Here is a 27,652-nt window from a genome sequence, read left to right as displayed (position 1 = left end):
TCTTGGGCCATCTGAGACATCTTCCTGGAGCTGCCAGGCATGACACAGATCCACGATGGTTCTAGAACTGCCCCTGGAGGACAGGCAGGATGCTCCAGTTTGAAATGCCTGCAGGGCACTGATGGGCATGTCTGTGGTTCTGTGGGCACCTATATTTCTGTGTTTGAGTCTGCAATCTGAATCCCACTCCTTGTAATCAGTGAAGCCTGTGTGGCAAGTCTGCAAGTTTTTGGAGGCTTTGGATACCTTGCTCACATACAGATTTGTCTGATTCTTGGTGTCTTGATTCCACCAGGTTCATGTTCAGGCACGAAGACATGTGGAGCTCTCAGAAGCCTTGGGATCATCACACAGAGACCAATTTGCACATGTGCTATAGATCTAGCATATCTCAGACCTGCCCGAGTTACTGTTTGTATGCGAATGGGATGCTTGTGGACATGACATTAGGAACAGATTTATTATCAGAATGAGTGTTAATGCATTGGCACAGGCTGCCCAGGGATTAATGGAGTCACCATCCCTGGAGGTGCTCAAGTACTGCAGAGATGTGACAATTAGGGATGTGGTTTAGTGAGGATGGTGGGGACGGACTGATGGCTGGACTTGGTGATCTTAGAGGTCTTTTCTAACCTTAACGATTCTTGGATTTTATGAAAGAAGCCAGGAGAGGTGATGTGCTGTCAGCGTTGTGCCATGAGTTTGGTTAGGCGAAGTAGTCTTGTCAGTCTAGGACCAGCTGTTTGCTGGAAACAAAATCTTTGCCCAAGTTCAGGGCACTATTTGTCAAAGAAATGCTACGATCTCAACTCTGCTCTTTACAAGGAGGACAGATGCCTAATTCTCTCCATGTATCAGCACGTCTGTGCACGTCAGTCCTTACATTTTGCTTGGAGATAGGACTAAACCCTTGTCTGTGTGGATCTAAGAGCTGCCACTTGGTACTGGAGTGGCTTTAGATTACTTCTGCAAGGTCTATTGTCATGGGCAAAGCCCTCTGGTATGGCTAAATGTGACCCCAGTGAGACCATGCTACCTACCTTACAGAGGAAAGGGACTGTTCTGCAAAACAGAGGACTTTGGCAGTTCCCCCCATGGTGAAGATTTCAGGCTATGGGGTGGGAGTGGGATATCAATACCAGATTCTCTTCTTTAGTTCACAAAAGGATCTATAGGGGTTAACAGCAAATATGCCCTCACGGAGAAGGTAAGAGTTACTGAGATGTACATACATTTCTTAGCTTTATCTACATAACAAAAAAGAAAAAAGGTACTCTTGCTTGAACCTGGGGAAGCAGGCAACGCAGCTTGACAAACTTATCTCAAGGGCTCTTTAATAAGAATGTTTATCATTTATTTCTGGAAAATATGCTGAACCTGGTATGCTGAGAGCTCTCTGTGGTGTTTGACCTGTGTCATTTGAAACAAGGTGTGGGTGTGCGTTTGGGGGGGGGGGATATTGTGTCTGAGACAACACAGTATGCTACTGGTCACCCAGGACCTCCTCATAGAACCATAGAATAACCAAGGTTGGAAAAGACCTCCAAGATCATCCTGTCCAACTGTAGGAAGTGGTCTTCATTTATTTATTTTTTGCTCATTTAGAATCATTGTAGGAAAAAATACCCCCCCCAAAACCACCAGAAATCTCCAGAAGATGATCTACACCATCACGCACCATCACCACAGCAATATGTTTTAAAGAAGTGAGATGAATCTCTGGGGGTATTCAGCTCTCTCAGTTTTCTATAAGGAGGTCATCCAGGATGGATATAGAGGAGATATCTGGCCTACGAGGGCTAAATCCCCACTAAGTGAGGGGCTAAGGCCACAAGAATACCTGATCTGCTTCTGTTTTTGTGAATATGGTGGCAAATAGGCACAGAGTTCCAGTGAAAGGAACACCAGGGCTTTCCCCATCAGATCTGCCCTCCCCCAATTATATCCTATAGGACAATCAGGAATGGTTTAAAACTAAATAAGGGGAGACTGAGATTAGAAGTCAAGGGTAAGTTTTTCACAGAGAGGGTGGTGAGGCTTTAATGCATGTTGTGGATGCCCCATCCCTGGAGGTGCTCAAGGCCAGGTTGGATAGGGCACCCTGACATGGTGTGGGGCAACCCTACCCATAGCAGTGGGTTGGAACTAGGTGTTCTTCAAGTCCCTTCCAACCCAAACTATTCTATGGTTCCCTGCCCCAGAGATGCTTAGCTAAGAAACGGGCTCGTGGCTGTTTAAGTATACATGTTCTATTCTGAACTGGACTGTCACTGCAGAAAGTGGCTATGGGTTTGGCACCAACTCAGGTGGCATCTCTTCTTTCGTAACACACAGCTTCTGTCCTACAAGGGAATACAGGAACATTTATTCCTGACCTCTTTCCAGCTATTTTTCAGCCCATGATATGGAATGGAATCCTATCAAAACTGGGACTGTGGAATGGTTGGAGAAATACCCAAACGCAGGTTAAAATTAATGCTTTTTTTTTTTTTTTTTAATTTTCATTATAAAGTTAACACATCTATCAAACTTAACTGGTAACAAAAGAACAGTTACAAGACACCTCTAGTGTGCTGTCAGTAGAAAAGAGGGTATTGGAAAAACTGGAAAAGCCAGTGAGGTCACAAGCACAACAGCAGAGCAACAACACTGTCCCGATGAGTTATTTCCGCAAATATATACTCTTACTAATATATACATTTATTCATAAAATAAATAATCATTAAAAAAAAAAAAATCATCATCAGACTTAACAAAATACTGAGGAAAAAAAAAAAAACAAAAACAAAAAAGTGACGATCCTACTTTGTACAATAGCTTTGGAATTTCAGGTTGTATCATACATGCATTCAGTACAAAGGGGTGCTCAGTGGGGTGGGGGTAGGGGCAGGCTAAGGAAGGGTTACAGACAGTGACGTAGCTCTAAGCAGGGTGATGTGATCAGGCAGACAGTCTGTGGGAAGGGAAAGTAACAGCAAAAAACCCACCCACAAGAAGATACTTGTCCTTGACTTATGGACAAGTATGTTTCATACCATGGGGAAATCCCCCGTGCTGCTACAGGGCTGTGTTTTATGCCTTTGACATTGCTGGTGGGCTCATCAGATAGTCCAAAGCAATGAGAGGTCTCCTGTTTGGGCAGATTTTGGCCTAAGGGTGACTGAAATTGATGCCGTGATAGAGACATCTTCACTGAGATGAAGAGGTGTAAGGCTGGGCTGCAGGCAGTGAGGGACAGGTGGGCAGTGGGACAAGCAGGTCTGGAGGGATGAGCATTGACAGAGTGGAGGTTCCACTGCGGAGGATTTCATCACATCTAGAAGGATCTGGGAGGTTTTGGGAGCCTGACAAGTTTGGGAACTTGGGCTTCCTGTGCTGAGCAAGTGGTGGCAAGTGCATGTTGGGAGGAAGCTCTGATGAAATGGTGCCTTCCCTCAAAAGCATGGGTGACACTCGGCTGCTTACTAGCCTATGTCTGTGGCAGATGTGCCTTCAGGCTTTTTGGTAGAGTGGAACGAGTGGTGAGAAATAAATAAATACTAATAAATAAGGAGAAGGAACTTGAAAAAAGAAAGGAAAATGAGGAAAGCATCACCTCACACCTTCCCCACTCTCCATTTCCATGCAGGGCTGTCCAAGACCTCCCTTGGTCCACAGAATACATATAAGAGCAAGGTATACAAAGAGAGACAAGGAGACAAAGTCAGGTGGAGAACATGCTTGTGACTGTTGTGCCTCAGGAGCTTTCTCTACATAGTATTCACATAGCATCAAGATTTTGCCTGCAGATGATTTGGAATTGTTTATTTTCATTATGTGCTCACCAAGAAGAGCAGCAGAGATGCTGTCTTGGAGTCAAACACATTACATACCAGTCAGTAAATTGGTTTCAACTATTTTTATAGAGTAGGTCCTATTTCTGGTCCCTTTGGAACGCTTGTAAGTTGGGCATTATGGAAATGATGCCTCCTATTTTATATCAAAGTTGGAGCAGAACTGAGTTCAGACACAGATTTCCATCTCCAAAGCAGAGACCAGCTCAGAGATTGAGACACCCACTTGTAGATGCTCACAAGCATGTGTCTCCATGTCAATTAGATGTCTGAAGACCCATATCTTATGGGGATCATCAGCACAGTCAGTGTGGCCTAGAGTGGTTCAACCTGCCCTATGGTGGCCACTTCCATTTGGCCAGCTGAATTGTTCTCTTGCCTCCAATGTCTACTGATTAGGAGATCAACTGGGTTGCTCACGCATAGACATCTAGTGCCATCTGAGATGCCCTAGGGTTTCTGAGACATCTGCATGAGGCTGGCAGATATACCATGGGACTTAAGGGGAGGCTGCACTCTTCCAGAGCAGCTGTCAGAAGCCACTGGGACACCCTGGGGCATCCCAAATGACTCTAGATGCCTATCTTCAATAATTAATTCAGCCCTGGATGCTACATTTAGGCAAATGGATCTCATCATCGTTGCTAGTATGGGACTTCAAGATCACATGTAGAAACCTACATTTCCTGAATCTCATTTTCAGGTACCACTGCCTGGCAGTCAGATCCCAGCCTCCCTTTAGTACTTGAGAACATCTCCCCATTTCTTAAAACAGAGGCCACCAGAGCCTCTGCCTCCCTCCAAATGGAAACATCTGCACACAGCAGCAGCTAACAGAGACCTGAGACAGCAGTGTCCAGCCCCTGTGCTGAACAGTGATGAAGTGCATTTTGTTAGCTTTAGTCAGAGCACACAAGAGAGAGTTGGGAACGTAATGGAGGGTTAAGCCGTGAAGAAAGGCCAATGAGCAAAATGGAGCCAGGTCTCATCACTGCTGCCCCATGGGATAAGGGAAATCTAGAAGAGATTTGCTCCTGTGCTAAGTCCCTGTTGTAACATGCAAGATTTAGTGTGGGGGGAGATGAAGAACAGAAGAAAGACAGCTATGGAGAAGAGAAAGGGCCTCCTCCCACCCAGCTCACATTCACTCTCATCATCTGCACTCTCTGTACAGCTTCTCTCCCGAACAACCAGCAGTTCTGTGGAGGAGCCAGGAGTCATTTTCCTATGGGTAGCTGATGCTGTTTATTAGTTTTAACCAGGCACAGTGGCTGATGGCTGCAGGGCAGTTTGATTGTGGCCTTTTTTGTGGCCCTATATTATCTTACTGAAGCCTATCATTAAGGCACCGAGGGTAGCCTGAAGTGATTTCCTTAGTACAGAACCCAGAATTGGATTCACAACTCCCAGCTCCTGCAGAATATTCAAGCTGTAACCCTGAATACCCACAGATTTTCTGCATTGAAGCCTTTCCTTGAAGCTAAAATGTGACCTGGAGCTCATAAGACGAGGAAGCGTTTCTCCAATATTTGAATTTAAGGCTGGGGAAATGGCAAACATGAACACACACGATGAATGTATTACAATCCCTGGACATCCCTGTGGCAAAAGAGCTAAACACACAGAAAATCCAAACGTATTTTAGATTGAATATCAAATGAAATTGTACTGTGATGTGAACTGACACCAAAATCCTGCAATGTCCAGCTAAGACTACAGCACTTCTGTTTGTGGGGTTGATGTGCCTGGTGCTAACTCAGAGATTTCTGCCTCAGATGGCATTTTGTGATGTGGCAGTCCCTGCAATCCCCTCTCAATATTGATTTCTGGCCGCTTTCATTGTGCACATGAAGCTCCTTGTAAGGAGTGAAGATCATTTTGGAGACCTCTGAAGTATTTTGGAGATGGCACTCAGCTAAAAGAGATACACAGGAGACCAGTAATAGGAAATGTCACGCATTCTCCTCCTCACGTTTCTTTCTTCTCTGAGAAAGAGAAATCCCCAAATTCTAGAATTGAGCCAAGACAAGAAAAAAGCTCCTACACTTTCAGTTTCTTTCATAGAAAGAAAAGAGATAAGACCAAATTCACCCCTTGCATGTAACTCTGCTGACTTGAATGAGGTTGGATGCAGGACTGATGGTGGCCATCAAGCCCATCTGCTCAGCAAAAGGAAAGGCGGGAGAGCAGCATGTAAGAGGAATTACATTATGCACCTTTATTTTTTACTTCTGTGTTACTTTGCTGGATGATATCATTACTGTAAACCTCACCAGGGAAGGATGCCATGGACCATGGAGGCTGAGTTGGAAGTGAATGATCTTTGCCTTTTGAGTACACATGAGAACAAGCTGAGGGGGAAGGAAGTTTCCAGAAAACCATTACCAGACAATTGAGCAATTCAACCATCTTCACATAGGCATCATGAGAAATGAGTCCTTTTGGGTACCCCATGGTGTCTGACACAACTAGACACTAGATTTTGTACATATGAAACAGGACCTGTGGGAGTCCCATGCCATTGGAACAAGAGCTGCATTACAATACAGTCTCTTAGGGCACCTAAAATGTGGCTAGATGCTTATAACCAAAATCTCCCCTGTGAGGAAGACCCTACAATTCTGAAAGACTTGGAGAACCTGAGGCAGAAGAAGGCTTTGGGTTGCACTTAGAAAGTTATCTAAATGAGGCCCCTTGTATCTGAGGTGATAGATAAGGAGGGATGGCACCTCACTGCTCACTGCAGTGGGAACCTCGTATGAGACACCAAGAGAAGACAGCAGAGTGGGATCTTAGTTTTTCAAACACATTTCCTGAATTAACGTGTGTAAACTATTGCTCCCCTTCCCTTCCACATGGATAGAGTCAGACCTTGGACTAGAACCCTCAGATGGACCTGATGTCATGAGCAGAATACACAGAGGCATATGTCATTGGCTTCAGTAGCAGCTGCTCAATCACTTACACTTTACAACCCCTTACTACTATTAGTAGATGACTAATTACATAATAAAACCTATTAAATATGCATAGGCCTTGTAAAAAATACTTTGAATGGGCTGGAAGTCCCCGAGCACTGAGCCTGACCCCAGATTTAAATGAAGGAGTAGAGCTTCCAGCCCATCTCAGCTGATGATCAGATTGCACCTTCACCTCTTTGACTCATGGAGGACTTCACATCATCAGACTGTACCCAGTCTGAAAGTTCATCATCTCGTATGAGCTCATCAGCTCAGGTCAGTGGAAAGACAGAGGTACATTCAGAGGGCAATTTACCAAACCCAGCTTAGATACCATCCTAGCCTATGATGAATCACCTTCTGCATTTGTTTGTGTCCTGCCACTGATCATAGCAGAAAAGTAGACAAATAGTTTAGAGTAGATGCTCAACTTTGACACAGCCAGGTAAGATAGATCCAACTACTGCAGTCAAAGCTGTTTGTTCACCATAAGAGGCAATTGCTCAGTAGATGTCTATTTTTTTTCCCATGTCTCCCAAAGAGCTCTACCCACTAGTGATGTTGGGCTTCGTTCTGGTGCAAATGCAGAAGCTGTGAACGTTAGCATGCTGTGGATGGCATGGGGTCAGAATCCAACTCCCATGCAAAGAAGCCAGATGCTCTGACCCATTCCTTCACTGGCATGGTGTACGTGAAGGAATGTGAAATCACCTTGCTTAAAGATATTAGGATAAATGCAGTTGGGGATGTGATCCTGCTGAAGTCGGTGGTTTGATGCAGAACATGATCTGGAGCAGTTTGCATTCTTTGTTTGGACAAAAGTCTCTGGCAGTAAATGCCAATAATCTCTTGCTGAGAATGCCAGCACTGCATTATATTAAATAAATCAGACTTATCTTCCCTTATTCCAACTTTAAAATTCCTCAATGCCTTCCATCCTATAAGTTTTCCTTCAGAGTTTTCCTTCCTGATAGTTTGCATCTGGATATTTGCTGCTGTGGCAACGTCCCCCTGCAATGGCCTTCTTTATTTGCTATAATGACCAGATTTTCCTTTTCCCCTTGACTGTTCTATAAAAATCAGTCATCTATCCATTCACTGGTTCATCTTTTTCTTGATTTTTAGTTATCTGTTGCTTTCTAACAGATGATGTGTGGCCATCCACTGTATGCAGTGCTTACATGTACAGAACAGTTGTTTCTCTTTCCATTTCTTTCTTTTTTTCTCGCTCTTGATCTTTCCTCTCCTCTCTCCTGTATATCTCCTCTTGTTTCATTGCAGCTATTTTGCAGAGCATTAATAGAAGTGCCTCCACCAACACACAGAACTTGCTTGTGTCCTTGGGCACAGCCCTGAGGCATACAGTGATGCACAAACTGCACCAGCCTAGGAGTAGTCTCAGGAGATGCCTTGACTCAGAGTCAACCCTTGGAGGCCTCATTTCCTCCTGTTTTCTCTCTGATTAAGCTCTGTTCATTCCCTGTTTCTTCTGCATATTCTTTCTTTTAGTTCTGGGAATAAGCTGACATTCTGATTTCTCTGCATAAATTTCCAGGGTTGAACTAGCCAACAGTCATAATTACATTGCTTTGCCGTCCATGAAAAGACTCCTGTGATTCACTGGGAAATGAATCACAACCCATTTCATCCCCTGGATTGATGGGAAAGAAAAACATGTCAATCCTTGGTCTCTTTCCAAAGATAGGAACTCAAGGTATGAGTAAGACAAAGAGGACATTGGGGAAGCATATTAGAAGTTAAACAGACTACAACTCCATGTTTGATTCAGTACTCGTTTATGCTAGTAATGAACAGGAGTAACTCTGATGTTGTAAATACCAAGGCAATGGGCTGAGAATTTGGCCCAATACCCACATGATTGAAGGAAGCCTTGATGCTTACATCAGAAGTGAGAGCTCTTTCTGTATCTGGCAATATGAAATCAAAAGTAGAGTAACACGTATAGAAGGGGATTTGGAAGCAAATAGCAGAGATGGGGCAATTTGGCTCTGTGTCCAACCTTTCCCGATCTCTGGGCTGATTTGGAGACTGGATTCCATACATCTTAATCTGCGCCACTTTTAGAGATGGGAATGGCTGCAGAACAAAGGTGAGGAACCAAATTTGGCTAGAGGCTGAAACTGCTCCAGCTTTGGGGGTGAAGGTTGGGTCACTGTCATGTAAATGCACAGGTGACAAACTGTCATTCAGAGTCAAATTTCTGACACATTTGTGGTCTAAGGGTTTTGCTAAGTGCCCAAGGGGAAGCCTGCATGAAGCGCAGAGAGTGGAAGGACTAAGTGTACTTTCCACTCTTGGTGATGGTGCGGGAGAAATAAACATTTTCCCTTCCCTCCTCTTCTGGAGTGAGCCAGGATGCTGAGGAGCCAGATGTCCTCTTCCCAGCAGCAAGAGTTCATCCCAAGGAGAACTGCCCTGCACCATGTCCCCAATGAAAACTCATTGGCTGAGCCTCGTATTGGGACACAGGTGGAGCAACATGTCCCATCATGGGACCATCTCCTTCTCAATGCACACACCAAGTCCTCTTCACGTATCAGGTACTAAACTCTTCTGTACCATGCACATCACCTGTGCACCAACAAGGCATTTGCAGGAAACCACTGGCAGTTCTCTATCCCTTTCCTTCGCCTTCTCCCTCCCTCCCTCTCTGTAGGTGCCACTGCATCCTATGTCAAATTTGGCAGAAGCTGCTATGCTAAAAAGTTCATGTCAAGAGCCTGCCCACTCTACAGCTCTATCATATATTTCTAGACTTCTCTGGTTCCAAGGTAAAAGTAAAAGAGAATTTCATTCCTTTTTTTTTTTTTTTTTTTTCTTTCTTTTTTCTTTCTTTTTCTGTTTTTTTTTTGTTTTTTTTTTTTTCTTTTTTTTTTTTACATCATTAACTTATCTGCTTTTATTTCTTTTGCTGTCGTTGTTGCTCTTTTGCACAGAGTCTGGCCATTTGGGTATGTAGATAGATCTCAGAAAGCTTAGTGCTGGCGTCCAACACAGCCTATCTCTGGCTGAGGGAGAAGGAGATATCTAGGAAGATGCAAGTCTTTCAAAGGACACTTAGTCACACAAATCACTTCAGGTGGGCGAGAGCAGAACCAATCCATGCTTTTGCTGATGCTCTTCTTTCCAGCTCTGCGTTGTCAGCCAGCTAAAAAGCCGCTGTCTCCTACGGGATGCATCATTGCGGCTTAACTTGTGTGACCGCCAGATGTACCTCAGGATAGCCCAGAAGTCATTAGACCTATTCTATCCAACCAGTTTTTAGCCTTTAATTTTTATTATTATTATTATTATTATTATTCTTTTAATATCAAAAAAAGTAGACTTCTCTCTTGTCTGCAACCTCAGAGGAAGTAGGCTCGAATCTGTTTCTCCTCTTGGAGCCCGTCAAAGGGGCTTGCGCTCTTTATTTGCACGTGTGGACATCGTAGACTCGTATGCATTCCTGGCAGCGGACGTAGCAGCACCAGTGGAAGATACAGTGGCACTTCTCCTTCCGTTTCTCAGTCCTCGTGTTGTGCCCGCGGCCGCAGCACAGAAGGTCACAGCCATCAATCCCATGGGAAGTGACGTTACAGATCCTGTCACGAGTCCCAAAGGAACCCGTCTCAGGATTGGGCTCGCAAAAGTTGGGTGAGTTCTCATAGTAAACCAGGTCCTTCTCAGTCGGAGCCTTGAAGAAGTTGTATTTGGGCCGGAGGGTCTCGACCCAACCACGGGATTCCCGGTGTTTCTCCACCACCATTTCTGAAGCGCTGTCATATTTGTCCTTCAGGTAGTCCCCGATGACCCTGAAGTCAGGCTGAGACCACCAGCAGGTCTTCACTTCACAGCTGCCCGAGAGGCCGTGACATTTGCACTTCAGATGCATGAGCTCAATAATAGACTGGAAAAGAGAAGGTGAGAAAAAGCAGAGGGAAGACATTAGCCTGCCATCGAAATACATACTGCATTTTCCAATACAGCCAGGATATAGAACCATAGAATCCTACATATCCTAAAGCTGGGATAACAGAAAGTTACTTTCTGTAGCTACCTCCGATTCTCACCCCAATTTTAAACATCTACTGATTGCTTTCAGTACAGGCTGAAGTGATTTCATACACATTAAACTTTTTCCTACCAGCGTTCATATATGAATATTTCAGTGTTGCCACCCAAGAATACAATTTGGACATATCCATGCAGAAAAGCAAAGAGAGGAGAAACCTACTAAACTAATGCCTTCAGGAGTGAAATATACAGCTATTCCATTTGCAAGATGAAGAAATGAGAAACGTCCTGAACATTCAGACCATAACTCCATTTATTTTGTACGTTTTCACGTTCACTTCACCAAACATGGTTCTAGCCTTATTGGTGGCCATGTTCAGAAACCTGAAAACTAATGCGTTGTTTATTTTCAAGCAAATATGATTTTCTTAAGACCATTTAGAAGACAAAAATAAATAAATAGGAGCTCAACTTCTGACTTTGGAAAGCTCACATTTCAACATAAAGCACCATCCTAGAATGTACGGGAGGGAGATTATTGATCATAGGATACCCTCGCCACTCATAAAATTAGTCCAGAGGTTTCCAGAGATGCTGCTCTGAGGTATTCTCAGCCTTATGACACTCATTTGATAATCTGCACTTTCAGGCTGATCAGCAAATTTCTGGGTACGTGAACAGACGAGTGGCAGCCTGAGTCCAAGAGATTTGCCATGATTCAGCACCTTGATGTTCACCAGGTGCTTTCCTGCGTTATTTACGGAGTATCACATGCCACAAAAGAGGTTGTAATTAACAATGAGAGGGAACCACAAAATGTTTGGTTCGTGTATTCATGCTGAACTTAATCAAAGCTGCTGGCCTGGTGGTAGGGTTTGAGCTCATGTGGGAACTAATATGAAACACTGCCTGTGGGCTCAGGCTTAGCTGAAACCGCTTGAGCATGGAGTGCTGGCATGGTGAAAATGGCAAACACTAGTTTATAAAACAGAGGATTTCAGATGTTCAGAATTGTTGAAAACTGTAAAATAACCAGAAATAACTCAGTGCCAACACTGACAGTCACAAGACCTTGCAAGACATGAGATCACAGGGATTTTGCTCACAGCACATCTTTTTCCTGGGATTCTCACTTTAAGGTAAATCCCTCCTTTTCAGTCTACCCAGCTTCCCCACAGTCCTCTGCATCTCATCACCTATCCCAGGAATGCACACTTCTTTGGATTACCTCGGATAATTTGGGTCAGGTCTTGAGGAAACCACATTACTCCTCGTATTTACTTTGCGGACAAGTTCTGTTTCAGGTGGTATTTCTTTATCTTGATAGATTGTACTCCATGTTTCAGACCTGCTGTCCTATGGTGTGAGGTGGAATCACTCCACAGAGGTTAGGCAGCATCTACCTGAAGAGCTCACACAAAGTCTGAGCAAGAACAGAGGTTTCCTAGCATCGCACAACTGTGCTGGCTTTGCTATGGGTCTGCACAGTCATACATCCTCCTAGGCACATGTGAGGCCTTATCCTGAGGGAAAAAGACCACATTAACCTCTTTTGATTGCGGTGATGTATCTTTCCTGCACTGAGGGATGAACTAATTTAATCTTATTATGTGAGAAAGAAAAACAGTTCTCACAGGAGAGGTGGAACGGTCTACATTAGTAAAAGCTTTGCGATTTAATTTCACAAATTGTTTCCTATAGATTATGTTCTTTGGGCATTTATGGACTATTCCTGAGATAAAAAGAGAATGTCCTGTGATAGGGACTTTTCCACCTTACAAAAAAAGATTCACTGTTTATGAGCCAGCCATTGAGATGAGGGCAAAACTATCAGTTCCCTCATATATTTATTTCAGTGGCAGAAGTGAAAACACACTATCTGGCTTTGGGGCATGGTCCATTTTAAATCTGAAGGCAACAGAGTCACTTTCTCTCTCGTTTTCCTTTGAACACATCTTGGGAAATAGAACACTGTTGAGAAGAGGGGTGGTGAGAAATGCTCTCCTGCTTTTCCCCACTCTGTCTACAGGGCAGGATAGGGGTACCAGAGGAAAGGCTTCAAGGCATCAGGCTCCCTTCAAGAGCTCCTGAAGGAAAACACTCCACAGAAACAATCAATTCAGCTTTCTCCACCAGGATGGGCCCTTCTAGACAACATACCCGAAGTGGTACAAATGCTGGGGGCTTCTGAGGCACAAGCTGAGATATTGATAGCTTTATAGGTCTGCAGTATGAAAGAAGGGATCTGCAGTTGTACATTTGGCTACCCAAATCTCACTTTAGGCAGCTGAGTTCTTTTATAGCTAGGCCTGGATGTATGTGTTCTGCATGACTGCTGCACTCAGATTAGGATTCAGCTGCTGAAGCACAAGGACATGACATCACTTCCAAGCTCCACGAGTGTCCAAGGCATCAGATCAGAGATGGAAGAGAACCTGCAGAAGGCCCATAGTCTTTCCCGTTGGAAGTCCAAGGAAAGACTGGATGCTCCAGAATATCTTTCTTGGGTTAAACTAAATTGCCTTTGCTTAATCAGCTGAATCCTCCCTGTAAATATTGGTTCACTTCTCTTAACTTCAGATGTCTACAGTACAGACATCTTTGGCCATACAGCACTTCAACCTACACCCAGGCACAAATAGGGCATCATCCAACTGAGCTGTTTCAAGATCCAAAACTTCATGCTTCATATTCCACCCTAGTGCCACCTGTTTTGATCCACTTCCTAAGGAGGGATATAGACAATTAACTCCAAGTCAGACATTTACATCTGAGTGGGTGAATTTACTTTAAGACCAGGCATAGGGATTCATTGGTCACCTCCCAGCAAAGAACCATTCTGGGACATGTATCACCACTTTACGACGTAAATCAGCGCCGATTTTGGTTTGATTACTCCTGTTAGTAAGAAATCAGTATAAGAGATCAAGAAAGGTAAAACCAAATGTCCTTACGGTTCTTCCAGCTTCATTGTTGTGCCTGTTCATGGCTGACCGAGCATCTGGTCTGTTCTCTCGGGCATCAGCGAATTCCCTAGACACCATGCTCCCAAACTCCACGTCCTCGCTGCAGCCTCCCCATTTCCAGCCTTCCCCTGGAGAGCCCTTGTGACGAGTGTCACAGCCGCAGATGGTGGCCGAGCCCTCAGCACAGGACCTGGTCACTGCAAAAGCCACTCCAGCAGAGGCAATGGCATGGACGAAGGCGGATTCCCTGGTAGCTGTGAAAGAAAGAAACCAATGAACATTGGCCAGCAAAAAGGACCACATGTGGCTGTGATCAACGCTGTGAACATCTTCTCTTGAGGACATGGCCCCATCCAACCTGGCATCCAACACAATTTAACTGAGTTCTTAGGACAGGGCTATGGCAAAACAAAAAGTGATCCAAAGCTGAATATATCAGGGCTTATAAACTATATTACATACTAATTTGCAGGCAGTGCTTCACTTAGCCACTCACAGAGCCTCAGTGTTGGCTTCTGATGAGTAGAATTTGGGCCATAAAAATGCAAGTCTACAGTTAACATCAGCCTTTGCCTTTCATGGTGAGACCAACACTCACTGCTCCTTCACTGGGAGAGATGCTGATGGCTGGAAGGTGGGCAAATATCAGGATGGACAGACGCTTCCTTATCCTAACTATGTAAACTAAGCATTATCCCTACCCTCCATTCTAAAGCCACCTTGGAGACAGTGCTCAACACATGGCATCATGCAGGTTTCTAAAGCTTTGCTCACTTTGCCTGACTAAATTCCTGGCCAAGGGGACTGGAACGAACTCTCCTTTTCTGCCCATTGCCTCATATGCTGGATGGGAACAGCCAAATGTTTCCATGACCTCAGAGGAAACCTTCCTTCACAGCCTTTCCTCATAGATAGAGATGGGAAGAGAAGGGCAGCTCAGTGTTAGCCTGGCTTTCCTGGTTTCCAGTGCTGAGAAGAAAACCTTTTAAACTGCTTTGAAAATAGGAATGTACCACAGGATCAGCTTTATTTGCAGTTTTCATTTCATTCTGTTTCTTCACTGACTGGAAGTCACTGTGGAGTTCAACACTACACCTCAGAAAACATCTCTGCAATGTGTTTTGGCTTCAGGAAAATGACATTTTATCATTAAAAAGGCTGTTCTCAGTCCCCTGAGGCAGTCCTAAGAAGACAGTGGTTCTAACAACCTGCCTTCCTTAACCTTGTATATCTTACCACATGAGCTCACCGCTTGCCTATAGACCAGTTGACCAAGAAAGCATTTTGTCTCTGATACCTTTTGAATGGTTGAATGATTAGAATAGGACCACGCTGAAATATGACCTCTCCCATGAAGGCAGGAAGTCAGGTTCCAATTGATGCAGCTTCACCAACTTCCATCAAGCTTTGCTTCATCTGATGATATCCCCCCACAAATCCTCCCTCATGTTCTCTGCACCACATTTTGATGATCTGAGCTTTCCCTGCCTGGGCATTTTTGGCTTAATCTTTAATTTCTAGATGCTTCCAGGCTTTACTAACACAAGGAGAGTTTAATACGCCAAGCCAAAATACCAGTGTATTCTCAGGGTGAAATCAAACCTGGACTGAAGGCTTAAGCAAGAACTTGTGCAGTGCTGCTTTGCTTTGGGAAGACTACCAAACACAGCAATAAGCAAATCAAATAATGTGCATGAACTTACAAGCAGAAGGTATGAGCAATGTTCTGGAACACAACGTTAGTGCGCATCATGAGGTTAGTAAGTCTGTGGGAGCCAGAAAATGCAGGAACACTCAGTTCCACAGTGTGACTTTTAAAAATCCCTATTCAGCATCTCTCCACCTTGAAGGCTCCCAGCTTCCCAAAGCTGGTGACCACGCAGCTCTTTCATTGTGCAAAAGCTTGGCTTCAGAGCATGACCAGGTGAGTCCAGTTCTAACAGGTCTGAGGACTCAGCACTTTGCTCTTGCCTAAGCTCAAATGGCATCCAGAAACCAAACCTCCGGCATGGGGAGGTTGATACAGTGTCTCCAAGGTGATTAATGGCCAGCCTTACCATCAGTGAAAGGCAAACGTTTCTCACAGAATCCAGTCAGATAAACTGCTGGGATGAGTTCCATTATCCTCTGGCAGAGAGTTGGAAGATACAGTGTCTGGGGAATAGCTGAAACACCTCTGCTGCCTCCAGCTGCAGCATAACTAATCCTGAAGTCTTTCCATATGATCATACTCATCATAGAATCATTCAAGTTGGAAAAGACCACTATGATCCTCAAGTCCAACCCCAACCCATCCCACCGTGCCCACTGCCCACGTCCCTCAGTGCCACATCTCCAAGGTCCTTGAACATCTTCAGGGATGGTGACCCCACCACCTCCCTGTGCCAATGCCTGTACCACTGCAGCACTGCTCTTTCTGAGAAGTTCTTCCAAATATCCAACATGAACCTCCCCCAGGAACAACTTGAGAGCATCCCTTCTTTTCCTATCGCTGTTACATGGGAGAAGAGGTTGACAGAAGAAGATGTTTGCAAATGCCTTGGAGATCCCCTGAGCCTTACCATGCTAGGACTGGAAAGAAAGCAGCTGCAACCACAGCGTTTGTACAGAAGTCTTTGTGTTGTGTGGGCCCTGCGTTAGGAGGGATAGGAGACTTCAAGTCCTGCATTCTACCTGGGCTTTGGAGGGCCTCATGAGCTCAGAACAGAGGTGTTTCCCTGCATGCAGCTGCAGAGCTCTCCAAAACCCAGGGAGCATCAGGAGGGGCTGCAAAACTGCATTTTCCAGAGCTTGGGCACAGCTGAACAGGGGTGCAAAGCAGCACAGCTTTGGCTGCAGGTACCCGGCTCTGCCTAAATCCCAGTCTATTACATCAACTGCGCACTGCTGCTGGCCCTTACTGAAAGCCTTCAGCTCCGGGAGGGTATTGATAGGATTTACCTTAAGAAGCTGGGATCATACTTGGCTCTTCCCAGAAAAAAAAAAGCCCACTGCCTTTTACAGCTTGTATACGCGGTAATCACTCCCCTGCTTTTGAAATGCAGCCACCCCTGGGGTGGAGTGCAGCCACCACTTAACAGCACACAACAGGAAGCAAATAGCATTGTATCTGATGGTAACTACCTGGGGAATGCAGGCAGGCAGAGCAAAGCTGAAATCTGGCCCCGGGCACTGAGGTTAGGAGTTTGTCTCTTGAGAAAGTTGCAGCCAATCTCTTTAATGACTGCATGAAATTAGGGCACTGGGTTTACTTCTCCTGCCCCTAACTTCAGGCAGCAAGTTCAATATTGACGCAGATGGAGGAGAGCCATCGCCTGAATCACGTCCTGCTGCCTCCCCAGTTATGGGGCTGAACTCCCATTACCGAGCAGACCTGACCCTATGGAGCACCGGAGAGCTCCCCAGGTTGTAGCTGGAGGCGGTGTGGCTGCAGGAATGGAGAAGGAGTGTATAGAGATACAGATAAGCAGAAGGAAAGCATGCACTTGTAATGGAAATGAGGGGTTATTAAGATGCCATATAAAAATGCAAGAGACTTAGCAAAGATAACAGGAAAGTGCAGTATGTTGGTCAGGTCACCTCATTCCTCTCTGGGTGGTTCTGGTAGCAGGAGACAAGCATCTCCTTAGGACTTGAAGAGAGTCTCTGGAAAGTCATCTGGCAAAGGGAGGTTGCTAGGGACTTGTACCTCATGGGGATGATGGCTTAAGAGCATCTTAAACACTTTGTTTTCAGTGCAGCACAAGGTCACCATTGCTCTGGCTTGTTTAATTCCTGCCTGCTCCTGCTCTCAACTTTCCCTGGAGGGTCTGGAGACAAGGAGGGGGGTAATAAGGTACCCTGGTACTGTGTTCAGTTCTGGGACCTTCCCTACAAGAAAGACACTGAGGCTCTGGAATGTGCCCAGAGAAGGGTAACAGAGCTATGAAGGGTCTGGCGCACAAGTCTTGATGGGGAGCAATTGAGGGAAGTGGGATGGTTCATCCTGGAGAAGGGGATGCTTGGGGAGATCTCATCATTCTCTACAATTGCCTGAAAGGAGCAAGACGGGTTGGAGCAATGCTCAGTTTAGTGATGTCTTCAGAACTGTAGGTAGAAGGTGTTGGAGCTGAACAAAGGGCCCGTCAAGATGTGGGATGAGAAAGGCAAATGAATAACCACATAAATATTTTGACTATCTAACATACAAAACCTGCTCTCATAGGCACTGCTGCCCAGACAGTGACTTATTTTTCCTCAGTCTTTCTCTTGGTGACTCAAAGATGAACCCCAGGTCAGACAGATATTCCAGATGTGAGGGAAGAGAGACTAAGGTGAAGCAGAAGGATGGATATAATGGTCCATTTTTGTCTGGAAAACTCACAGTCCACTACTTCTGTACTATAGCACTGAGCCCTGTTCTTTCTGTTGTTGACACCCTACATCTTTCCTGGCTCTCTGCTCAGCTGGATAAAGGTAGCAGCAGGCTCCTGTTGAGAGGGTCATATCATCTAGAGATATGTTAGGAACTGAAACTGCAAATTCTGTGCCTTGGACCGCAGCTGGAAGAGCTAGGATGTTTCTTAAAGAGGGAGGAACTGCTATTTACACTGAGGGCTTCTTAAAAGACAGCAGCAAGATCTGTGCAGTCTTAGGAAAGAAAGGAGGGTCTCTTGCTTGAGGTGGCTCTGGGCTGTACACCTGCTGAGGAAGGAAGGAGCCCTCAGCAGCCTGGAGAACAGAGAGATGAGCAGGAGGGACTCAGCATCCCACTTTTCTGGGTGCTCCTACTGAAGGTATGGAAGTTCCTTAGTATATGAGACCCTGATGTCTGTAGAACAGCTACTCACTCTGCTCTGTGGAGATCAGCCTCCCATGCCAGCAGTATTCTACTCTCCAGGATCTATCTGCCATCCCTTTTAAAACATGGCCCTTGGTGTGAAACATTGACTGGGTGCCTTTTGGGTCTAGGTGATGTGTGGACACCATAAAAAAAGCACAGAACTGACACAGATTGTCCCTGGAGATGTGTGACAGTGAAGGAAAGAATCTCCAGGTGTTGGACATTCCTCCTTGTTGATCATTAGTGTTTCTGCTCTTGAATAGAGGATCATTCTCCCAAGCCCACACTAGGAATGGCACTGCAGTGACATGGCTGCAAGCCTCAAATTTCCAACAATTTCTTTAGAGATCTTAGGAGAATTACTTTGGAAGCAGGTTAAAATAGAGAAAATATCCCAACTGCTCAACGGGACTTCGGGGAGGAGCACGTTGCTTTCTCTCTGCTTTGTTTTTCAAAGCTAACGCAGAAGAGAGAGCTATCTGTTGTGTCAGCTATTTTAGACGCCCAGGCAACCTGTTTCAGAAAACTCATCTCTGAGGGGTTGAAAGTGTAAAGGCTTTCCAACATTTGTCTGGTAGGGCATGCACCCAGAGAGTGTGAGAAAGGGTTTAAATCCCCTCCCTGGCCTGAGGGAATACAAACCCACAGCTCTCATGCTAGGATTTGCACAAGAGTTGACACTACGTTGACTCTGGATTAAAAAAAAAAAATAATAATCTAAATAAAACCCTAAACCAAAGAAACTGGAAATAAAACTGGATGCAGCCTGGCGATTCTGGCATTTGGAGTCAGCACAGCCCCACCTTTTAGACTGAGAGCCTTTCTTAATGGCTCAGTTTCTTCCTAGTTACTATAGATCCTTCTTGCAGGTAAGATATGGCTGCTACAGGGGTGGAAGGAATTGTCCAAAAACGGTGAGGAATTTGTGATATGAACTTTGAGGGATTAGAGAGCCCAGCCTTTGACTCAAGGCCCCACAACTCACTCAGCCTCTGTGCTAAACCTACCAACCAACAGCTCCGTCAGAGCCAAGGACCAAGGATTCAGTACATGGAGATGAAGTCTTCCCCCTTGTGATGCTCCTTGCGCAAGATCAATCCCTTTAGCAAAAACTGGTGAGGAAAGAAGTGAAGGGTCACACCTCTGATCACAGGATGCATTTTTTTTCCCCAGGGAAAAAAGGAGGAAAGGTGAAATACAAAGTGTCTAAAGGCAGTTGTTTTTTTATGATCACGAAGAAGAAAATGGTATGCCAATCAGTAGTATTAAATATTGGCATTCATGTGAAAATGGAGAACAGGGATCCCCTTGGCACATGTTGTCTGAAAGATCCATCCATGCTGCAGAGACGGTGTCCAAGTGCTGGAGGGGAACAAGAGTTGTTCCCATAGTAAAAGTGGAGGAGGATCACAGAGGTGTCACAGGGAAAATACTGGGAATGCTGGAAACAAAATATTGGCTTTTATAGCCTAAGAGGTATTCCAATCCTGATTGTAGCAATAGAAGATTTCAGCTCAGATAAATCAACTAAAAGGAGTTTATAAAAGCTGACTGGCCCAGCTTCAGGCTTCCTTTAGCTCTGCTCCATAGTGGTCTCAGTGTTCATATTCCCCCAACCCAGCCTTGCCAGTCTCAACACATCCTGCATCAGCATCTCCAGGCCTGCTGCTGGAGTCTCCTCAATTACACCTTCAGCACAGTGAGATGGGATCCTTTTACCAAGGCTGTGAGTTGTTTTTAAAGATACCCCTTCCACCCGCTAGGGAAGGTGAAGAGGAACAAGTGGTGGCCTTGGATGTGCTCATCACAAGAAAGAAAGGGGCAAGCCACGTTTCTTGGTGGTAGGGCAAATCATTACAAAGAGCACATTCCCACATTCATACTGCCTATCATTATGTTGACTATAAAGCGTTTTCCAAAGTCAAAGCAGTAGGAAGAGATCTTGATTGTGCTTATAGCTTCCATTTCTGTACTTGGTCCTCCTCCAAGTCTAAATGCCATCTAGCCAAGTGCCAGGCTCTGAGTTTCCATTTAATCACAACAGAATCAGTCAGGCAGGAAGCTTTAAAAGTCCATGTTATTCTCAGATATCTATGAAAGCTTTAGGAAGTCTACAGAAAGATTGGATCCCAATGACTGCATCACCCAGTGGGCTACAAATACTGACCAAAGACCCTCTCTGGACATGAGCAACCACATAACCTGCTTCAGTTTCCCTATTTGCAGAAATACACAAAATTCATGTGTCATGAAACATAAAGAAACACTCACAGATGCATTCAAATAGTATACTCTATTGACTCACACCACTGAGCAGATCTGGTGTACTATCCATAGAGGACAATCAGAAAGTTCAGCTTACACCCCATAGCTAGAGCTTTAAGTATTATATCAGCCTACCATGTTACAGAGGAGAAGGGCAAAAGGGAGATTTTTTCTCTTTGCCATATACTGCATCTTGTCTCATTACACAAGGAGTGATGCTCATGCTTGTGTCACTCTTGCATAGTGCCTTCCAGGGCACATGGATTAGTGGGGAAATATTGGTAATAGTTGGATGGTTGTACTGGATGATGCTGGAGGTCTTTTCCAACCTTGATGATTCTATGATTCTATGATTCTAGGAGAACATTGGTACCTCAACCTCCATATATGCTGAGTTGTGCAGACCACGGCTACCTTCAGATCAGCATCTCATCTAGACTTATCTAGACTTATCTAGACTTGGCTGTACCTCCAGGACTTTCCAGAGCAGCTCTGTATTTTACAGGGAAGAAACCTCCACCACTACTCAAACTTCCATCAGTCTTTTCAAGAAGAGCAGGATTACATGGGATCCCTTGGACAAGAGTAGAATCTATTATGGCACAGCACTTCTGGATACAGAAGGATCATCAGCTCCTTTCCCCTGACAGCCCTTTGCAATATGACAGCATAGGTTTACAGACTGATCTGAGTGGTTTGGAGCCACGTGCTACCGAAACCCAAATACATGCTGCCTTTTTGTGATGTGTAGGTTTGTCTTGGGTCCCTTGGTCTTTAGAAGCATTTCCTAAGCAGGCTTCTCTCTGTGCTTAGGGGAGAATACTTTGCAAAAATCCCAGTGTTTGGTGGCTGCAGGTAAACAACAATATTAGGTCTAACCCTCAAAAGGGATGGAATACATGCAGCTCTCCCACCACAGAGCACTCATGAGTGCAGAACGCCCACAGATCCCACAGAGCTCCCTTACAGCTTCATGCCGGGCTCTGCATGATGCCACAGCCTCTGCCCTTCACCACAAGAAACCATGCCAACTCCATGCCCAGCTGATTCTGCACTGTTTCTCATCAAAATCCAGCTCCGGGGTTTGTTTGACTATTTTATCCTCGTAAAAATCAGGCCCCAAAATGCAAAGACTTATGCAAATGAGAAGCATAATAACAAGAAGCTAACCACACTTTTGCATATCTTAAAGGAAAGGTTAGGTTTGGGTCCCATCTGTGTTTTGAACGAAGTTCTGATTGAGTTCTTGTTTCCTCTGCACCAGCGTGCTAGTGTCAACACATCCCTGCAAAGATGAAAGGCCCTAAAAAGACATTTGATCAGATTAGCCGTGATTCAGATCATTGGAGGGAAATTATTAAATGGGCAATTCCTGCCAGGGAACACGAACGATAAGAGAGAATGTTGGATGGAATGAGGTTGGATGAATTCGGTTTGTAAAATCCTGAAGGCCAAGTTCCTCTCAAACATGTGAACAGTGGTTTTATTTATTCTCTTTCTTTTCTTTCCTTGTTGGTTGCTTATGGTTTTCATTGCACTGAGCACACTGAAGCTGCAACCTCCAGTGCCTGTGCTCCCAAACAGGTAGAGCCAGCTCATAGAGCGGGGCCAATGGGCGCTGTTGGCTGAGCAGAGCAGGGTGGGTCGGGGGCTGGAATGCTCCTGCTAATTAGCTGCTGTCAAAATAACCCCAGGTGACTGCAGGTAAGCAGACCCCCAAGATAAGCAAATCAGCAGGATGGTCTGGTATCAGTAACCCGCTCACAAAGCAAACATCCCCCTATCTCCTTCTCTATTGCCCAATCTCGCTGTCGATCTAATCATTGTCATGTATGTCTCTCTACCTACCCTGCTCAATGCAAGCACGTTTTATCTGTCTTTCTGTTGGCTTGGTCATGTGTGAAATGCTCAGCAGTGGTTCCCCCCCACCTCCCGCAAATGTCTTCTGAATATTTCATCTCTGTCTCAAGGCCTGAAACTCACGGTCCCTCAAACTGCCCCAAATTACCCTTGTCTCCCCATCCGCCTGATGTCCCTGGAAGGCTTGAGACAAAAGGAAGCTGTGTGCCAATTGGGGGTTATTAGCAGAGATACACCATGCTCATTGTGGCAGGACTGAGCCCTTAATGAAAGGGGAAGGCGGAGAGGGAGCAGGGAAGGACAAGGCTGAAATTCTCTGCGGCGCCTTCCAGGTTAAAGGGATCACCGGGGTCTCTCCTGGCCTCGAAAGAAGGCAAGAAGAAAAGACAAGTCCTAAAGAGTGCTATGCAAAACAGCCCCACTGGTCAATAGGATATGGGCAAGAAAAGAAAAATAATTGTATTCTGTTATCAGAAGCAACATGGTCCAACAAAAGGATTGCCTTCGCCCACCTGAGAATGGAATGCGAGGCTCCATTTTGCTGCTCTGATCGTATTTGACAGCCCCCCTCGAGACTGCCTGGTTGGTATGGCAAATCGTCCTTATTACCTGCTGGGGTGAATGAATCCCCCTTTGTGCTGGCACTGTCACGCCGCATTAGGTTGACAATAGCCCCAGATATTTTATATGAAATTTGCCCTCACTTGTGATTAGCCAGCACCAACTAAGTCATAGCAACCTAGAACTATGCATTGGCCGGGCCCCGTTGTCGGCCGAAAGGGAAATCCCTATTCAAATGGTTTAATAAAACAATCTAAAGGGCGTGTGAATCGTGAAAAGCATTTTCACTTTTCTCTTTAGCTTAATCTCATGGTCGCTGGGATATTGTGCTCTGAGCAGACCCCAGCAGGGTGTGGGCTAAGGTCCCCCATCAACTTCTTTTACAGCCTCCTTTTCTGCGAGTTAATGATATACCGGTGTGATTGCCTCCCGCAGCAAGAAGAAACACGCATTTGATGAAAAGGATGGACCTCCTAACACATCCTAAATGGCAACAATTTCTCATCCAAAGGTCACAGGTCATAACCTGGATTTTGAATCACCACCCAGATCTTTTTCAAAGCCTGGCTAAAGCTGGGGGATTCTGCCGGGCCGTTTTGCACACAGACAGACACACACACATAGGCACTGAGCTATCTCTAATGAGGTTCCTGCTTGAGGCTTGAGTTTGGTGTTAGAAACAATGGGGTTTTCACATTATTATTATTACTGCCTACAGTTTGCTGACTTTCATATCTTCTCAACCCTGCACTGAGAGGAAAAGTGCAAGCAAGTGACCAGCAATGCAAGGTGCCTCCTACACAGCCCAGGGCTGCATCCAGAGCCTGAGCAGCACCCAGGATGCAAGGGGAGGGAAAGGAGAAGTGCACGGTTCCCCTTTGTGGTTTTTGCTCCTATTTCTTGCCCTGGTTGGGGAGCAGAGGCAGGCAGTGGCAGCAGGCACAGGGTCTCCACAAGGCTGAGGATGAGTTGAGTGCTTCTGTTTAAGCATTTACCTAAACAGGGGAACGTGGTGCACTGGTACATCTGCAAAAACTAACTGGAAATCCCCAGGGAAACAAGATCTTTCACAAACCTCCCGCAGCCAGGCTTCCAAGGCCAGAGCTTTCAGATGCACGGGAACTCTTTCACCCTCCCTTCCCAACACAAAGTGTTGGCTGGGAGGGGTTCTTCCATTGCTCAATATTCTCCCTTGCAAGAAGAGAGGGGCTGCAGGCTCATGCACAGTGAACGCAGCCCATGCTCACACCAAGTTCCCATTTGGCTTTGGAAACCCACATTAGCCTCTCCCAAAAGATGTTCACACCAGCTGTGGTATGTTTCCACTGCAGCTTTCCACCTAATTGTAAGCTATCTGGGGCAAGGAGTGATTTTCTTATTATGTGCTTGTACAGTATTTAGTACAATGGAGCCCTGATCTCTGCTTGGGGCCTTAGAGTCTACTGTAATACAAATAATTAACCATAATAGAGCTGGGCAAATATCTTAATAAAACCATGGAATCAATTTGAGGCAATTAAGCAATTTTTTTTTCAGCTTGCAGAAGCTTTTGCTTTGCAGGCTTCAGTTGGAAAAGGAAGGAGGTTTGGGTGCTGGAAGAACTGCAGGGGAACTGCTCACTCCCCAGCAACCTTTGACAAGTCTTTCTTTCCCACCTCTTTTCCCTTTTCTATTATTTCCCCTTTCCCCTTTCCCTCCCTTTCTCCCTCTTCCTTCCTCCCTCCCTCCATATTTCCTTCCTTCCTTCCTTCCTTCCTTCCTTCCTTCCTTCCTTCCTTCCTTCCTTCCTTCCTTCCTTCCTTCCTTCCTTCCTTCCTTCCTTCCTTCCTTCCTTCCTTCCTTCCTTCCTTCCTTCCTTCCTTCCTTCCTTCCTTCCTTCCTTCCTTCCTTCCTTCCTTCCTTCCTTCCTTCCCTCCCTCCCTCCCTCCCTCCCTCCCTCCCTCCCTCCCTCCCTCCCTCCCTCCTTCCTTCCTTCCTTCCTTCCTTCCTTCCTTCCTTCCTTCCTTCCTTCCTTCCTTCCTTCCTTCCTTCCTTCCTTCCTTCCTTCCTTCCTTCCCTCCTTCCTTCCTTCCTTCCTTCCTTCCTTCCTTCATCCCTCCCTTCCTTCCTTCATCCCTCCCTCCCTTTCTTCCTTCATCCCTCCCTCCCTTCCTTCCTTCATCCCTCCCTCCCTTCCTTCCTTCATCCCTCCCTCCCTTCCTCCCTTCCTCTTTTCTTTCCTTTTTTATGGGTTTCAGTTTCACACAGCTCGGGAGGCAGAGATGTTTTATGTAACTACCAGTGCACACAATACACTTTATCAATAGCTTGGGAAAGGAAACATGAACTGAAGTCTGGATCTGTGGTTCCTGGGGAATGAAGGGCTCACTCTCACAGCTTGACTTCAAAGCAGCTCACCTGCCCCAACTCTGCCTCAGCTGCCCACCTGTTCCTGCTTTCTAATCCCTGGTACTTCAGCTAGCAGCTGAAGCAGTGGGCTTGAACATCTATTTAGACAGAGAGGAGTAAGAAAATTGCAAAGCTTGGGACACAAACTGGATGATTTACAAACAATTATGAGTCAGGAGATAAGCTCTGGATGACAGATATTCTGATTACAGTTGAAGCTGTTGTACAATTTGCAAGCGGAAAAGTGAGCTAAATATATTGAACATCTGTCTAAAGATGTATTCAGTTCTGTACCTGTCTATCACAGAGTGCATGTAAGGGCATTACAGCACAGAGTGTACCTTCTAAGGGTGTGCAAATGAATAGATCTATAAGCTCATCAAAGCTGTAACCTCAGGAATGGAAATTCCACCCTGCTCTGAAGGAAATAGCTCTATTACTCCATAAAGACATCTGCTGGCCAGGTGGGTGTAGACCTTGAACTTTGTCATGCATAAATCTGATGGCCATACATCCCTGTGCAAAGGCAGTTTTGCTAAGAGAAGTCTGTGAAATGGTGATCATTCATTTCTTGGTCCTGGTCATGGAGAAATGGGTCCTTTTACTTAAAAACTGATGAGGAGAATCTACACCACAGTGCTTCTAAATTACAGCTCTCCCTGTGTTGCATGTATGTCCGTAATAGTTCATTTTAGCTGCTGTGAAGAGTTAGCCTATCACTCTGCAGAACAGAAAACGTGTCATCAGTTTGGATCAGGAAGTTGAGCAAGAGCATGCAGGGTGAATACTTGGCTAGGAGATCATCTGGCAGTCTGTCATATTTAATGTACAGCCGAAAGCTTTAGCTCTTGGTAAATATTAAGACCTCTGAAATTAGATAAATGGAAGATCTCCTTCAGCTTTACTTTCAATGTTGGGCTATTTAACTAGGGTGTCAAGTGTTAGACAGAGTTTACATAGCAATATGAACAATACAAAGCTTGTAGCTTGGATCTACTTGTGATTTTAAATACTGGAGATCTCACACAAACTGTCTAGGTTGGCCCCACCAAATATGTGCCTGTACCTACACTGATGAGATGGATGCCATGCAGTTCTCATTCTGTGGTGTGGATAGATATTATAGAATGGCTTAGGTTGGAAGGGGCCTTAAGGACCGACCTGCTGTGAAACATGCTCTTAATGCAGGGATGAGCCCCATGAGCAACATGTCTTCAACTGGAACATCCGACCTGATGCCCACCAAGAAACTTTCAGACACGATAGGTTTCTGTTCCTCACTGAGTCACACAGGTTTTTGAATTGGTGACCTACAAACAAGTTTAAAATTAGGAACATCTGTTGGTACTGTAAAGCTTTGGTCTCCTGCTATTTAATCCTTTCCATAAACAGAATGGCTGCAGAGTTGTTGCAGCATGAGATAGCGACCTGACCTCAAAAAAACCCAACTTGCTGCGAAAGCAAACGATACCTAACACCTCCAGACAACTCTTTCTCAACCAGTCATCATTTGTATTCATAAAACAAGCCAATTTCATTAATCTTATGCTTAAATTATTTGAAGGTTCCTTAACTCACACAACACCCACCCACCTAATTAGAGAGATGCATTTTTCTCACCCAGCCCCGTGTCATACACTCGTCAGCCCTTGTGGTGAGCGGAGCTGGAAGCGTGCAGACTATGGAGATGCTCTCTGCTATGGAGATGATCTCTTCCAGCTGATCTGCACATGGGCTTGATCCTCCCAGGCAAGGAAAACAATGGACATCCAAACTACATAACTGCCAGGTGGTGTTGAAAGCATCATTGAGAACAGGGGGTGTGAGCAAGTGGGAAGAAGAGCAGGTGCTGTGGGTTTCGTTTTGCAGAAGAAACGTAGGATTCCAGCTTCCACCTCTGTCTATGGGTTCATTTGCATTAATCCATCATAAACCAAATGAAAACCTTTGCTTTGATGAAGCAGTCTCTTCCTCAGGCTACAT

At 45.2% G+C, this 27,652-nt stretch overlaps 1 protein-coding gene across 2 annotated transcripts in view; it reads right to left on the bottom strand.

Annotated features, from left to right (window-relative positions):
• Nucleotides 1-10,168: 10,168 nt before the first annotated feature.
• The window catches only part of WNT3A (Wnt family member 3A), a 79,882-nt gene continuing 62,398 nt past the window's right edge, over nucleotides 10,169-27,652 (bottom strand). For both annotated transcript variants that reach the window (XM_072329208.1, XM_072329207.1), the window contains exons 3-4: nucleotides 13,762-14,027; nucleotides 10,169-10,700 (exon numbers count right to left, since the gene is read on the bottom strand). In XM_072329208.1, coding sequence (XP_072185309.1) covers nucleotides 10,221-10,700; nucleotides 13,762-14,027 — 746 coding nt within the window. In that variant the 3' untranslated portion in view covers nucleotides 10,169-10,220. The remainder of the gene's footprint in view (nucleotides 10,701-13,761; nucleotides 14,028-27,652) is intronic.

The sequence above is a fragment of the Excalfactoria chinensis genome, chromosome 2 (genome assembly GCF_039878825.1).
Source record: "Excalfactoria chinensis isolate bCotChi1 chromosome 2, bCotChi1.hap2, whole genome shotgun sequence".
Lineage (NCBI taxonomy): Eukaryota > Metazoa > Chordata > Aves > Galliformes > Phasianidae > Excalfactoria > Excalfactoria chinensis.
Note: the sequence above shows the minus strand (reverse complement) of the source record. Positions and strands in the feature narration are given on the sequence as shown.